This window comes from Salmo trutta, chromosome 17 (genome assembly GCF_901001165.1).
Source record: "Salmo trutta chromosome 17, fSalTru1.1, whole genome shotgun sequence".
Lineage (NCBI taxonomy): Eukaryota > Metazoa > Chordata > Actinopteri > Salmoniformes > Salmonidae > Salmo > Salmo trutta.
Genome location: NC_042973.1, coordinates 18,524,922 through 18,539,973, shown reverse-complemented (window position 1 = coordinate 18,539,973; position 15,052 = coordinate 18,524,922). Strand labels below are relative to the sequence as shown.

At 43.0% G+C, this 15,052-nt stretch overlaps 1 protein-coding gene and 1 non-coding gene across 2 annotated transcripts in view; one reads left to right on the top strand and one right to left on the bottom strand.

Moving 5' to 3' along the window:
• The first annotated feature begins 432 nt into the window (after positions 1 to 432).
• trnaa-agc (transfer RNA alanine (anticodon AGC)) lies at positions 433 to 505 on the top strand. Its single transcript has one exon. It is a non-coding gene; the product is annotated as a tRNA-Ala (tRNA).
• Positions 506 to 3,022: 2,517 nt separating this feature from the next.
• Positions 3,023 to 15,052, bottom strand: part of tm6sf2b (transmembrane 6 superfamily member 2b) — a 30,729-nt gene continuing 18,699 nt past the window's right edge. Inside the window, exons 3-6 of the mRNA XM_029695222.1 lie at positions 11,756 to 11,868; positions 9,473 to 9,580; positions 4,260 to 4,287; positions 3,023 to 3,028 (exon numbers count right to left, since the gene is read on the bottom strand). Of these exons, the coding sequence (XP_029551082.1) occupies positions 3,023 to 3,028; positions 4,260 to 4,287; positions 9,473 to 9,580; positions 11,756 to 11,868 (255 nt within the window). The remainder of the gene's footprint in view (positions 3,029 to 4,259; positions 4,288 to 9,472; positions 9,581 to 11,755; positions 11,869 to 15,052) is intronic.

Sequence of the window (15,052 nt, the reverse complement as noted above, 5' to 3'; positions counted from 1 at the left end):
TCCCGCAGTTCACTCATTTTAAGTATAATGATGATAATCACTATCAGAGAGCGGCAGAGCAATTCACTGTCCTATCTTACTACAATATAGGCTGTCATTCAGGGTACAGTCAGGGAACAACAGTGCTACAATGTTGCATTTGCTGTCACATTGGCATGGTAAATTGTGCCAGCAGGTACACAATGTTTCAGAAATGCAGTGATAGTTCCACTCAGTAGCCTAAAACTCATTAAATGTAGCCTAGCAATGTTTTCCAACAGCAAACATTGTAATTGTAGCTAATGTAATGTTATTAGCTAATTCAACCAGTGTGGATTTGTGTGCATGTAGTTATTATAGACTATAATTTAGTAGGATACCAAATACTGACCACTGGTGGGGACAAAATAACTACGTAGTATATGACCCTAATCTGAGCTGAAGTTGCAAACCGGGGAATTAGCTCAAATGGTAGAGCGCTCGCTTAGCATGCGAGAGGTAGCGGGATCGATGCCCGCATTCTCCACAAATCATTTTTCTTCGCCCAAAGAGTCTTCTAGAAAGAAGGGCATAGGCTACTGTTACCATGGTGCTCTTTTCAACTATAAAAGCATTGCTGAGAATGACTACGGCGTTTCTGAAGTCAGGATCACGCCAATTTACATTATAGTCTTCCCTGTGGCTCAGTTGGTAGAGCATGGTGTGGGCAACGCCAGGGTTGTGGGTTCAATTCCCACAGGGGGCCAGTACAAAAAAAATGCATGGTATGAAATGTATGTATTTACTACTGTAAGTCGCTCTGGGTAAGAGCATCTGCTAAATGACTAAAATGTATAGTAGGAATTGATTGTGCAACATTTTATTTATATCAGGTCTCAGTAGGAGGCCATAAAGAATCCAGTTTACCAGTCAGTGGTGTAGTGCTATTTTTTATGGTGTCTGAACGCAGAAAAATGTAAATGATGTCATCAATCAAAGTTTGTACTGACAGATGTAGCCAATTGAATAGCCAGCCCACCATTATATAATATGCATGAAATACATACTCCAGCAACGTCTGCCTATACCCACACATATTGTCTAAAGCAAATATTTTTAATAGCGTCAAACACCATATTGGGCATAGGCTACCTCATTTCAAAGTAGGCCATCATCACTGTCTATAGTGAATGATAATTATTCAAGTTTTACCAGTGAAACGTCCAAACTGCATCTCCATGCCAATCATTTGATTGATCTCAATCAGTTTCATGGTAATTTAGATTTTCTTGAATTACTGTTTCCTGAGTAGTACTAGAGCAGATGGTGTTAACAAACTATTTGTCACGTCCTGACCAGTAAAAGGGGTTATTTGTCATTGTAGTTTGGTCAGGGCATGGCAGGGGGTGTTTGTTTTGTGTGTTTCGGTGTTTTTGGGTTTAGGTTCTATGTTATCTATTTCTATGTTTATATCTAGTTTTCTATTTCTATGTTGGTTTTTGGCAATGACCTCCAATTAGAGGCAGCTGGTTGTCGTTGTCTCTAATTGGAGGCCATATTTAGTTGTGTTTGTTTCACTTGTGTTTTGTGGGTGGTTATTTTCTGTATAGCCTGGGAGCCTTATGGAACTGTTGTCATTTGTTATTTTGTTTAAGTGTTTTCTTTAAATAAATTAAGAAGATGAGCACTTTAATTGCTGCGCCTTGGTCCAATCCTTACGACGCTTATGACAGTGTTAGTCTTTCTTGTATTTTGTTTCGATCAAAGCATATCCTGCCAATGGCACGCTCTGCTGAGTTTTGGTGCATTCCACTTTTTTTTTAAACTATTCAGCTTCAGCTAACCATCCTAAAATATCATGAGAAATTAGATGTTTTTTGTGTAACAGTAACGTTATAGGCCTACTATGCTATGATATTATACTCCATTCGTTTGTATTTTATTTTGTATTCCTCTCGTGTTACTATTTTATTTGTATAATTTTTTTAAAACTCTATCGTTGGGAAGGGCTTGTAAGCAAGCATTTCACGGTAAAGTCTACACCAGTTGTATTCGGCGCGTGTGACAAAAACAGTTTTATTTCAAATGCAAATTAAACATGATGTGATCTTGTGAAACACTGATTCAGCTTTGATCTAACTTTACCAAACAAGCAACATTCTGAGAGGTGATAATATAGTATTTGTAATAAGTAATGAGTATGACTATTAGGTGTAGGCAACAGATCTTGATGAGATGTCATTTTGTGCCAGGATCGCTTAATGATGTTAAAGAAGTTGAACCAACGTGGTGCGGAAGGATAGCTCTGCCATGCGGCCAGTTCAGGAACAAACAGTCATTTGCAGTAGCTATTTGTAGGCCATAGCCTAATGTAAATACAAATTCATATGACTTGCCTAGTTAAATAAAGGTTAAGTATAAAAAATCATTACACTGTTTGCGAGAGCCTTATTGTGAGTAGGCATTTCATTGTGTAGCTAAGCTTACACACTGTATCATAAATACATTTTGATTTGATTAGCTTGAACATGTGGTTACAATATAGCATATTACAGAATAAAAGTAGTGAAAATAAATCATTACTACATAGAATTGCAGGAAATTAAATTAAAACAGCCATAAAAATCAAGCTTTTGATGTGGTGTATTCACACATATCAATAAACTATAACCTAAATGCATTATTACCTTTAACTTGACCCAATTCATATTTTTAATTGCCCACCCTGAAATACCAAGCTAGAGGGCCCTGTGTCTCAACCAATAGCCAATGTAGGATAAACATCCCAAGCATGGCTACAGCAACTTCCAGAGAGGGTCAGGCTCCTTGGGCTTTGCGGATGCCACACTGGTTTGGGTTTCCTCGGCAGAACTGTGTCACTGTAACCAAGTGGTCACATATCCTTCTGGGTTCCACTGCGCAGAAGGGGTCCATGAAGTTTTATGAACATCCAGGCAGACACAGTGAATTTAGATTTTTTTTCAGCATTCTGATTGACCAAAGTGATCAAGCCTTTGACATGCTTCAACAGTACACACACATAGCCATTAGTTCTTCATCATTCTCACCACTGCCAGAGGACAGGGAAGAAACCACCATTTAACTACCTCTAGACTGTTATACATATTTATTTGGATTTTCATTCTATTGTTTTTCATGGAATACATGTATTCTCAAATTGAAAATAATTGAGGGAGTGCTGCTCCTCCGCGCTCCAGCAGCATTACACCCCTGCAGCTTACATCATCTGCCCTCTGTCCTCTTCACACCCACTAATATTGATACCGCCTCAGTCTGCCAGCAAAGTGTGAATTGCTATAGGCTGTGTTGATACAGGCAGCCAAATTCTGATCTTTTTTCCAATAATTGGTCTTTTGACCAATCAGATCAGATCTGAAAAATATGTAATGTAAGAAGATCTGATGTGATTGATCAAAAGACCAGTTAGTGGAAAAAATATCAGAACTGGGCTGCTTGTGTCGTATGTAGCTGCAGTGTTCAGCAATCGAGCTAAAGGCAGACCACAACTCTCCTGGGGTCTCAGGCTGCACAGCTGAGCAGACATCTGCACATATTCCCAGTGGCTCCTCCACTTCCATTATATGGATGGAGCTGTTGTGAAAGGGGCCGGATTTCATATAGAAGGTCTGTCACACAGACTGCATGTGCAAGCAGGGTGTTTCCTTCTTCATTACCATACATCAGCATGTAAAGCTGCTGAGGGAGAAGGAATTAGATTAGCCTGTGTGTATGTTTATGGCGTGTGTGCGGGTGTGTGAGTCTAAGGATGACACACTGGAGTGAGTTATTTAGGTGGTATTTCTTCGTACCGTACCAGGCTGCCGCATTTGTTTCTAATGAAAAGGGGAGAAAATGGTTTGTTTGCCAACAGCTCTGTGTTTGTATGAACAAACGGCTGCGGGGAAAGTGAAGCCTGTTTCTGTCTCACTCACTGCCTCTGCAGTATAGTGCAATGGAGGGGTCTCCGGCCTAAGAGAACATGATGTCCTGTATGATACACTTACTCCTCTTCGTCAGTGTTGGGGAAGCTACTCTGAGCTACCAATTATGTCACGAACCGGCTCGAAGTCCGTAACAAAAAGGGAGACAACGTGGAGATTAGGAATAAGAAAAATATATTTATTAACTGAAGTAACATATATACCATTAACAATGGGGTGTGTAATAAACAACCAAAATCTAACAGTGTGTCTGCATGGAGAGAGTCTCCTCAATGAATGGGGAAGAGGTGTCTTTATCCCAGGACACACCCGGGCCCAGGTGTGTCCCATGTTGCTGACGACCCTCCCAGCTCCGCCCACCGACATCCTAATAAGGAAAACAAGAGCAAAGAGAAAGAACATGGCAGACAGAGTGGGAGGGTCATCACAATTACTTCTCACAAGAATAAGTTAAGCTACACTAAAGCCACCCTTAAGAAAAATATAGTTTACTTAACTAAAGTTACTTAGAAAAAATTGTTCACTACCTCAAAACTACTTAGTGAAAAATTATATCTAAATCTGAAATGTCATAAACTCCAAATTGCAGAACAGATCACTGGATTCAGATGTGAACAGAATGTGTCATTTAGCCTATTAAACACAAAAACTATGTTTCAAGTGAGAATTAAGCAGGTCTGATGTCCCGAAAAAGGACATTTTTGCCTACTTCACCCATATTTAGGGGTTCACATCGAAGCTGTGAAACGTATTATTCTTATTAAAAAAATCCCTTAAATTAGTCAAAAAGAATTGCAATGATTGGCCTATAGGTAGCGCTGTGATAAGCAGTCTCACTTAAAGAGCCACTGAATATGACGATTGGGCGATTCTGCTCATTAGAAAAACGAGATTTCAGTCTTGGACATATGCTGCCTAATCGATTCTGCGTTTGGTGAATGATGTCCCCAGAATCTCAGATAACTCAAGAAATCTGTAATTTATTTAGACATTTTTGTAGAGGATGTTAAAGTTGCACAATTTTACATATAACTAAGTTGTTTGGTGCAGTATTTCTCAAGTAAAAAATATGGAACGTGTTGTCTTATGTAAACAAAGTCGGGCTGTTGGGCAGTTTTGTCTCACCGTCTATGCTATTGGATAGAGAGCAATCAATCCCATGTTAGTGGGCAAATGTACATAGTCAAATCAACCTCCATTTATTTACCCGTTGTGATGCACGGATGTTTCAAAGACTGATTTTATGAGCAACATTATCCTATTTACACTTTGTAGTACATCTTGACACCAGAATAACTGTTTTAAATGAATCAAATTTTTAGCAGATGTTAGCAGTGTAGCGAAATGCTTGAGTTCCTAGCTCCAACAGTGCAGTAGTATCTAACAATTCACAACAATACACACAAATCTAAAAGTAAAAGAATGGAATTAAGAAATATATAAATATTAGGACGAGCAATGTCGGAGTGGCATTGATTAAAATACAGTAGAATAGAATATAGTACATACATATGAGATGAGTAAAGCCGAATGTAAAAATTATTTAAACGTTATTAAAGAGACAAGTGTTCCATTATTAAAGTCACCAGTGATTCCAAGTCTAGGGCAGCAGCCACTAAGGTGCAGGTTTGCGTAACCGGGTGGTAGTCGACAAGTGATGACTATTTAACAGTCTGATGGCCTTGAGATAGAAGCTGTTTTTCAGTCTCTTGGTCCCTGCTTTGATGCACCTGTACTGACCTCGCCTTCTGGATGATAGTGGGTTGAACAGGCTATGGCTCGGGTGGATGATATCCTTGATGATCTTTTGGGCCTTCCTGTGACATCGGGTGCTGTATGTGTCCTGGAGGGCAGGTAGTTTGCCCCCGGTGATGTGTTGGGCAGACTGCACCACCCTCTGGAGAGCCCTGATCCTGTCAGGCGGTGATACAGCCTGAAAAGATCCTCTCATTTATGCATCTGTAAAAGTTTCTGAATTTTAGGGGCCAAGCCAAATTTCTTAAGCCTCCTGAGGTTGAAGAGATGCTATTGTGCCTTCTTCACAACACTGTCTGTGTGGGTGGACCATTTCAGATCATCAGGAACTTGAAGCTTTCCACATTTCCCCTCTGCTGTTTCCTGAAGTCCACAATCCTTTGTTTTGCTGACATTGAGTGAGAGGTTATTTTCCTGACACCATACTCCGAGGGCCCTCACCTCCTCCCTGTAGCCTGTCTCATTGTTGTTGGTAATCAAGCCTTCCACTGTAGTGTTGTCTGCAAACTTGATGACTGAGTTGGAGGCGTGCATAGCCACGCAGTCGTGGGTGAACAGGGAGTACAGGAGGGGGCTGAGAACGTACCCTTGAGGGGCCCCAGTGTTGAGGATCAGCGGAGTGGAGATGTTGTTTCCTACCTTCATCACCTGGGGGCGGCCCGTCAGGAAGTCCAGGACCCAGTTGCACAGGGCGGGGTCGAGACCCAGGGTCTCAAGCTTAATGATGAGTTTGGAGGGTACTATGGTGTTGAATGCTGAGCTAAAGTCAATGAACAGCATTATTACATAGGTATTCCTCTTGTCCAGATAGGTTAGGGCAGTGTGCAGTGTGATGGCGATTGCATCGTCTGTGGACCTATTGGGGTGGTAAGCAAATTGGAGTGGGTCTAGGGTGACAGGTAGGGTGGAGGTGATATGATCCTTGACTAGTCTCTCAAAGCACCTCATGATGACAGAAGTGAGTGCTACGGGGCGATAGTCATTTAGTTCAGTTACCTTAGCTTTCTTGGGAACAGGAACAATGGTGGCTATCTTGAAGCATGTGGGTACAGCAGACTGGGTTAGGGATTGATTGAATATGTCCGTAAACACACCAGCCAGCTGGTCTGCGCATGCTCTGTGCAGACCGCACCACCCACTGGAGAGCCCTGCGGTTGTGGGCGGTGCAGTTGTCGTACCAGGCGATGATACGATGCAATCGCCATCACACTGCACACTGCCCTATCCCATCTGGACAAGAGGAATACCTATGTAAAAATGCTGTTCATTGACTAAGCTCAGCAGTCAACACCATTGGGATGCCTCCTTTCGAGGGTTAACACGTTTAAATGTTTTACTCACGTCAGCCACGGAGAAGGAGAGCCGGCGTCGGGGGCACTGTATTGTCCTCAAAGCGTGCAAAGAAGTTTAATTTGTCTGGAAGCAAGACATCAATGTCCGCGACGGGGCAGGTTTTCTTTTTGTAATCCGTGATTGTCTGTAGACCCTGCCACATACGTCTCGTGTTTGAGCCGTTGAATTACGACTCCACTTTGTCTCTATACTGACGCTTTGCTTGTTTGATTGCCTTTTAGAGGGAATAACTACACTGTTTGTATTTTGCCATGTTTCCAGTCACCTTGCCATGATTAAATGCAGCGGTACGCGCTTTCAGTTTTGCGAGAATGCTGCCATCAATCCACGGTTTGTGGTTAGAGAAGGTTTTAATAGTCACAGTGGGTACAACATTTCCTATACACTTCCTTATAAACTCACTCACTGAGGCAGCGTATACGTCAATGTTATTGTCTGAGGCTACCCGGAACATATCCCAGTCCACGTGATCAAAGCAATCTTGAAGCGTGGAATCCGATTGGTCAGACCAGTGTTGGATAGACCTAAGCACGGGCGCTTCCTGTTTTAGTTTCTGCCTATAGGTTGGGGAGCAACACGATGGAGTCATGGTCGGATTTGCCAAAATGATGGCGGGGGAGGGCCTTGCATGCATCGTGGAAGTTAGAGAAGCAATTGTCGAGCGTCTTACTCGCTCGTGTACTGCAATCGATATGCTGATAGCCTTGTTCTCAAATTAGCTTTGTTAAAGTCCCCAGCTACAGTAAATGCAGGCTCAAGATATATGGTTTCCAGTTTGCATAAAGTCCAGTGAAGTTCCTTGATGGCCATCTTGGTATCTGCTTGAGGGAAGTGAGGGAAAAAAGTATTTGATCCCCTGCTGATTTTGTACATTTGCCCACTGACAAAGAAATGATCAGTCTATAATTTTAATGTAGGTTTATTTGAACAGTGAGAGACAGAATAAAAAATAAATAAAAAAAACGCATGTCAAAAATGTTATAAATTGATTTGCATTTTAATGAGGGAAATAAGTATTTGACCCCTCTGCAAAACATGACTTAGTATTTGGTGGCAAAACCCTTGTTGGCAATCACAGAGGTCAGACGTTTCTTGTAGTTGGCCACCAGGTTTGCACACATCTCAGGAGGGATTTTGTCCCACTCCTCTTTGCAGATCTTCTCCAAGTCATTAAGGTTTCGAGGCTGACGTTTGGCAACTCGAACCTTCAGCTCCCTCCACAGATTTTCTATGGGATTAAGGTCTGGAGACTGGCTAGGCCACTCCAGGACCTTAATGTGCTTATTCTTGAGCCACTCCTTTGTTGCCTTGGCCGTGTGTTTTGGGTCATTGTCATGCTGGAATACCCATCCACGACCCATTTTCAATGCCCTGGCTGAGGGAAGGAGGTTCTCACCCAAGATTTGACGGTACATGGCCCCATCCATCGTCCCTTTGATGCGGTGAAGTTGTCCTGTCCCCTTTGCAGAAAAACACCCCCAAAGCATAATGTTTCCACCTCCATGTTTGACGGTGGGGATGGTGTTCTTGGGGTCATAGGCAGCATTCCTCCTCCTCCAAACACGGCGAGTTGAGTTGATTCCAAAGAGCTCCATTTTGGTCTCATCTGACCACAACACTTTCACCCAGTTGTCCTCTGAATCATTCAGATGTTCATTGGCAAACTTCAGACGGGCATGTATATGTGCTTTCTTGAGCAGGGGGACCTTGCGAGCGCTGCAGGATTTCAGTCCTTCACGAAGTAGTGTGTTACCAATTGTTTTCTTGGTGACTATGGTCCCAGCTGCCTTGAGATCATTGACAAGATCCTCCCGTGTAGTTCTGGGCTGATTCCTCACCGTTCTCATGATCATTGCAACTCCACGAGGTGAGAGCTTGCATGGAGCCCCAGGCCGAGGGAGATTGACAGTTCTTTTGTGTTTCTTCCATTTGCGAATAAGTTTGAAATCTGATTGATTGATTGCTTCTGTGGACAGATGGCTTTTATACAGGTAACAAACTGAGATTAGGAGCACTCCCTTTAAGAGTGTGCTCCTAATCCAAGCTCGTTACCTGTATAAAAGACACCTGGGAGCCAGAAATCTTTCTGATTGAGAGAGGGACAAATACTTTTTTCCCTCATTAAAATGCAAATCAATTTATAACATTTTTGACACGCGTTTGTCTGGATTTCTTCGTTGTTATTCTGTCTCTCACTGTTCAAATAAACCTACCATTAAAATTATGGACTGATAATTTCTTTGTCAGTGGGCAAACGTACAAAATCAGCAGGGGATCAAATACTTTTTTCCCTCACTGTACACGGCTGTGATGATAACCGAGGAGAGTTCTCTTGGGAGATAATACGGTCGGAATTTGATTGTGAGGAATTCTAGGTCAAGTGAACAAAAGGACTTGAGTTCATGTATGTTGTTACAATTACACCATGAGTCCATGAAACATACACCGTACAGCAGGTAGGCTGCCAGGACAGCCAGGAAGGCCTTGCCTGGGATCTGGAATGGGACCACAGTACGTGGGTGGAGGGATGCCCCGATGTGGGCCCACTGGCATTGTGGAGGAGAGAGGAAAGTTTGTGGTTATTCCAAACAAATGTGTTGGGTTATTCAGTCATGTCACTCATTTTTAGGAAGATCCATTTTCAGACAAATACTACTACTCACTTCCCAATAGAACACATATTGGTGTTGAATCCCTAGCTGTAACTAACATACACTACATGGCCAAAAATCAGCCTCCACTCTTCTGGGAAGGCTTTCCACTAGATGTTGGAACATTGCTGCGGGGACTTGCTTCCATTTTAGCCACAAGAGCATTGGTGAGATCAGGCACTGATGTTGGGCGATTAGGAATGGCTCGCAGTTCGCATTCCAATTCATCTCAAAGGTGTTCGATGAGATTGAGGTCAGAGCTCTGTGCAGGCCAGTCAAGTTCTTCCACAATGATCTCAACAAACCATTTCTGTATGGACCTCGCTTTGTGCACGGGGCAATGTCATGCTGAAATAGGAAAGGGCCTTCCCCAAACTGTTGCCACAATGTTGTTAGCAACAGAATTGTCTAGCATGTCATTGTATGCTGTTGCGTTAAGATTTCCCTGGAACAAAGATGCCTGAACCTTGAAAAACAGACCCAGACCAATAATTCCTCCTCCACCAAACTTTACAGTTGGCACTATGCATTGGGGTAGGCAGCGTTCAGCTGGCATCCGCCAAACCCAGATTTGGCCGTCAGACTGCCAGATGGTGAAGGGTGATTCATCAGTCCAGAGAACGCGTTTCCACTGCTCCAATGGTGGCGAGCTTTACACCACTCCAGCCGACGCTTGGCATTGCACATGGTGATCTTAGGCTTGTGTGCGGCTGCTCGGCCATGGAAACCCATTTCATGAAGCTCCCGATGAACAGTTATTGTGCTGACGTTGCTTCCAGAGACAGTTTGGAACTCGGTAGTGAGTGCTACAACCGAGGACAGACAATTATTATTTTTCTTTTTTTTTTAGCTTGTGTCCTACCACTTTGCGGCTGAGCCGTTGTTGCTCCTTTCCACTTCACAACAACAGCACTTACAGCTGACCAGGGCAGAAATGTGAGGAACTGTCTTGTTGTAAAGGTGGCATCCTATGATGGTGCCATGTTGAAAGTCACTGAGCTCTTCAGTACGGGCCATTCTACTGCCAATGTTTGTCTATGGAAATAGCATGGCTGTGTGCTTGATTTTACACACCTGTCAGCAACGGGTGTGGCTGAAATAGCCGAATCCACTAATTTGAAGGGGTGTCCACATACTAGTGTAAATCTTGTTCATAACTAGCCAATACATTTATTTACAGCTGACTGCTAATTTTCAAGGGTTGATTTCCAAGTGTTCTCACACAAAATGTTTGATTTAATAGCTTTAAATCTCATACTTTACTCTACTTTGAGCCAGACCAACAGCCATTAGTATCTGCAGCTAGCGATGTACAGTACAGCACGACCTCAGAGAGAAGACTCTGGTGCCCTGCTCCGTTCACAGGAGTCTTTTGATTAGAAATGCTGAATCCCCCCCTCTTCCCCCGGGTTGAGAGGGATAGTAGGGGCTGCAGACGAGTCTATACAGTACTGGCCTTTGATCACTGCTTCTTGTTTGATGACTGCCTCTATTAGTCCAGCATGGAGAGGAAATTCAACCTCCTGATGACAGGAAATAGGTCTCTGTAGGATGGGGCTGACTGGTTATTATTATGAACACGAACGCCATGAAGAGGCCTTATTAAAGCTGGATATAATAAAATATTTATATGAGAACTTGCGACAGTGGTAGCACTGGAAGCTATACTTTCACTATTGTAATCTACTGAGCCATTTACTTTATGTTCATATTCTTATCTTTTATTATTTCTTATTGTTGTTGCATTGTCAAGAAGGAACTTGCAAGTAAGCATTTAACGGTGTGTACCATCTGTATCCCTTACATACGACTACACAGTACACAGTTTGAACTTTCAGGGGCTCTAGTCACTCTGAAGTGATTCAGGTCCGGTACTGCTTGCCGTGCGGTAGCAGAGAGAACATACTATGACTTGGGTGGCTGGAGTGTTTGACAATTTTTTGGGCCTTCCTCTGACACCGCGTAGTATAGAGGTCCTGGATGTAGAAGAAGTAATGTAGGTAGAGCACATTACATTCTGGGAACTGTAGTTTATGTTATTAACCCATAATAACACATATGTCCCCCATATCTTACCTGGGCAATGCCTCGAACACAGTCCAATCAGGCATCCAGGTGCAGCCAGGCACTATGAGTCCATAGACAAAGGCCCCCAGCATTGGCAGAATGTAGAACAAGAAGTGCAGAATCTACAACAGGGATTACATCACAGAACAAGTGTCTCAGAGATATCTGTGTGATTCCTGCCGGCCCGCTCCACCGTGCAGCTCTGACACTCCAATGGAGAATTAATATAGACACACCAATGGACAATTAATGCAGTACATCTTCATCCTTGCTAGGGCACTAACAGCGTTACAGCAGTTCAAGCACTCACACAGAATACAGATAACACTGCTGCCGGCTGCATAAACACACACACACACACACACACACACACACACACACACACACACACACACACACACACACACACACACACACACACACACACACACACACACACACACACACACACACACAAAGTGCTTTCACAATGCACACTGAGGACCAAATTGTAGTGTTCAAATAGTGGTCATTACATTGACTCTCACTTGCACTTCAACAGAAAATATTTGGAGCTTGAAAGTCAGGTAGCTGCTGAAGTAATGGCATCAAATTATACCTTTGAACAGTGGCTTTTGTTCTAGGGCTGTGGTCCTGATGAATCCTAATGAATTGAGCACTGACGCTGAGAGCCAATCACACGTTGCCCTTCAGTCCTTGGAGCAGTGTCTGTGTGCTGCGCCCGGTCATCTGTCTGCCGTGGTTGATCACCATCAATGATTAAAAAGGTTGCTCAATGCAAAGGCAGGGTAACACTATGCACACCGCCCCTCCACACACACACACACACACACACACACACACACACACACACACACACACACACACACACAAACACACAAACACACGCTTTGACACACACATGCTAGCTAGAGCATACACACATGCACGCATACACACACACACCTCCCACCCGGTGTGTTGCTGATGGTGGGTTCAGGGGAAGGAGGATTAGCTTATCAAGTTCTCAGCATGCAGTTCCCTGCCTGATCGATGCTTGGCCATTGTTCCTGGACTGGAGCCACAACAAGGTCTTTAGATAACCTATTGACTCCGTTAAGAACCCTAATAAAACAAAAACACCCAGCGTTTGAAGTAAACCCAGGTGGCCGTTGAGACCGGCCCAGTCACAACCACATTCTCTTGCCTAACAAATGAGAGACGATGAACCAACCTGGCCTCTCAGCCCTCTCATTGTGGCGTAATGATGAGATACACAGAGAGGAGAGAGAGTGCAGGCTTCAAGGCAACTCCAAGTGATCTCTGGATGGAGTGGCTATTACATTGTTATTTAAAACACACACACATACACACACACGAGGAAGGTTACAACATGATCCTCTAGGCAGTACTTTATAAACTACTCATCTGTAGGATCAGTTATTGTAATACAAACCATGTCTGATCACAGGAGAATGTGATAGAGAGCAAGAATTGAATGAAAATCACATTTAAACATATAATAAGTAGGTACACAAATCAGACAAATCATCTTCAAGTGGCTTTTTGCGAGGGGAGTATCATATGAGACCAGCCATATGACATGATTGAATCAGCACAGAAGATGTTGCACATAATCTATGCATCATAAACAAATCATTATCTACTACAAAGACAGGTGGCATATGAGGGAATCACTTATATATGCATCAACTCTTTAGGCTGTACTAAAATTGGTGCGCTGGACCAATCCTCATATAACACTTTATTTCTGATGTTTTATTTTTGAGTGTTTATTTCTAAGTGTGTTCAGGCCCTGCTGGCTCACCAAGCCCCTGAAGAAAGTGAAGGACATGGTCCCCAGTATCAGCAGCACCAGGAAAAGGTCTGTTGGGCGCCAGATGAGACTAAAACTTTGATCATAGTGGGCCTAGAATACACAAACACCAGGGGAGAAGAAGCTTCTTTAGACAGATGTGTGTAGCCATAAATACACACTTCTGAGAAGATATTGTAGAAACATAGCATTACTAGGACCAAGAGTTTTTCCTGATCAAGTCTAACTCTGAGCCATAGAAATAGAATGATGAAAACCGGCTTGGAACCTTTAACCCTCGCATTTGACTGGTAAACTCATGTGCACTTTCACAATGGCTGCCTGGTACTGTGACGCAATACTTTTTATGGTAACATAGAATGTTCATTCAAATGATGTTAACGTATGTGGCTCATGCAATGGAATGTATTTTTTGTAATGTTAGTTGAGTTGAATCAACAAATCACAGCACATATTGAAGGGTACACTTCCTGCTTTTACTTCCTGCTTTGTGCCCATTGGTACACTCGCAATGGCCGCCAGTACACCCATTATGCACCCATTATGCCATCCTTGACTTGAATAGATGCCGCGTTCTAAACAACTGGGAACTCTGAAAAATACGAGGTCAAATCATGATCTCAGTGATCTTCAAGTCGGAGCTCTAGAAAGAGGCCCGAGTTCACGAGTTGCATAACCGTTCAAATATATTTTTCCCGGTAGCAGCAAAAAAAATTCTCTGTTGTTTTTAACACACTGAAGTCAGAATTTTCAGAGTTCACAGTTGTTTTGAACTAGGTAAGAGTACCACAGTATGAGCCATAACTGTGTAAATCTCTGGGACAAGGTGACTTTTAACAACATATTCCAGACAAACGCGTGTCAAAAATGTTATAAATTGATTTGCATTTTAATGAGGGAAAAAAGTATTTGTCCCTCTCTCAATCAGAAAGATTTCTGGCTCCCAGGTGTCTTTTATACAAAGAAGCAATCAATCAATCAGATTTCAAACTCTCCACCATGGCCAAGACCAAAGAGCTCTCCAAGGATGTCAGGGACAAGATTGTAGACCTACACAAGGCTGGAATGGGCTACAAGACCATCGCCAAGCAGTTTGGTGAGAAGGTGACAACAGTTGGTGCGATTATTCGCAAATGGAAGAAACACAAAAGAACTGTCAATCTCCCTCAGCCTGGGGCTCCATGCAAGATCTCACCTCGTGAAGTTGCAATGATCATGAGAACGGTGAGGAATCAGCCCAGAACTACACGGGAGGATCTTGTCAATGATCTCAAGGCAGCTGGGACCATAGTCACCAAGAAAACAATTGGTAAAACACTACTTCGTGAAGGACTGAAATCATGCAGCGCTCGCAAGGTCCCCCTGCTCAAGAAAGCACATATACATGCCCGTCTGAAGTTTGCCAATGAACATCTGAATGATTCAGAGGACAACTGGGTGAAAGTGTTGTGGTCAGATGAGACCAAAATGGAGCTCTTTGGAATCAACTC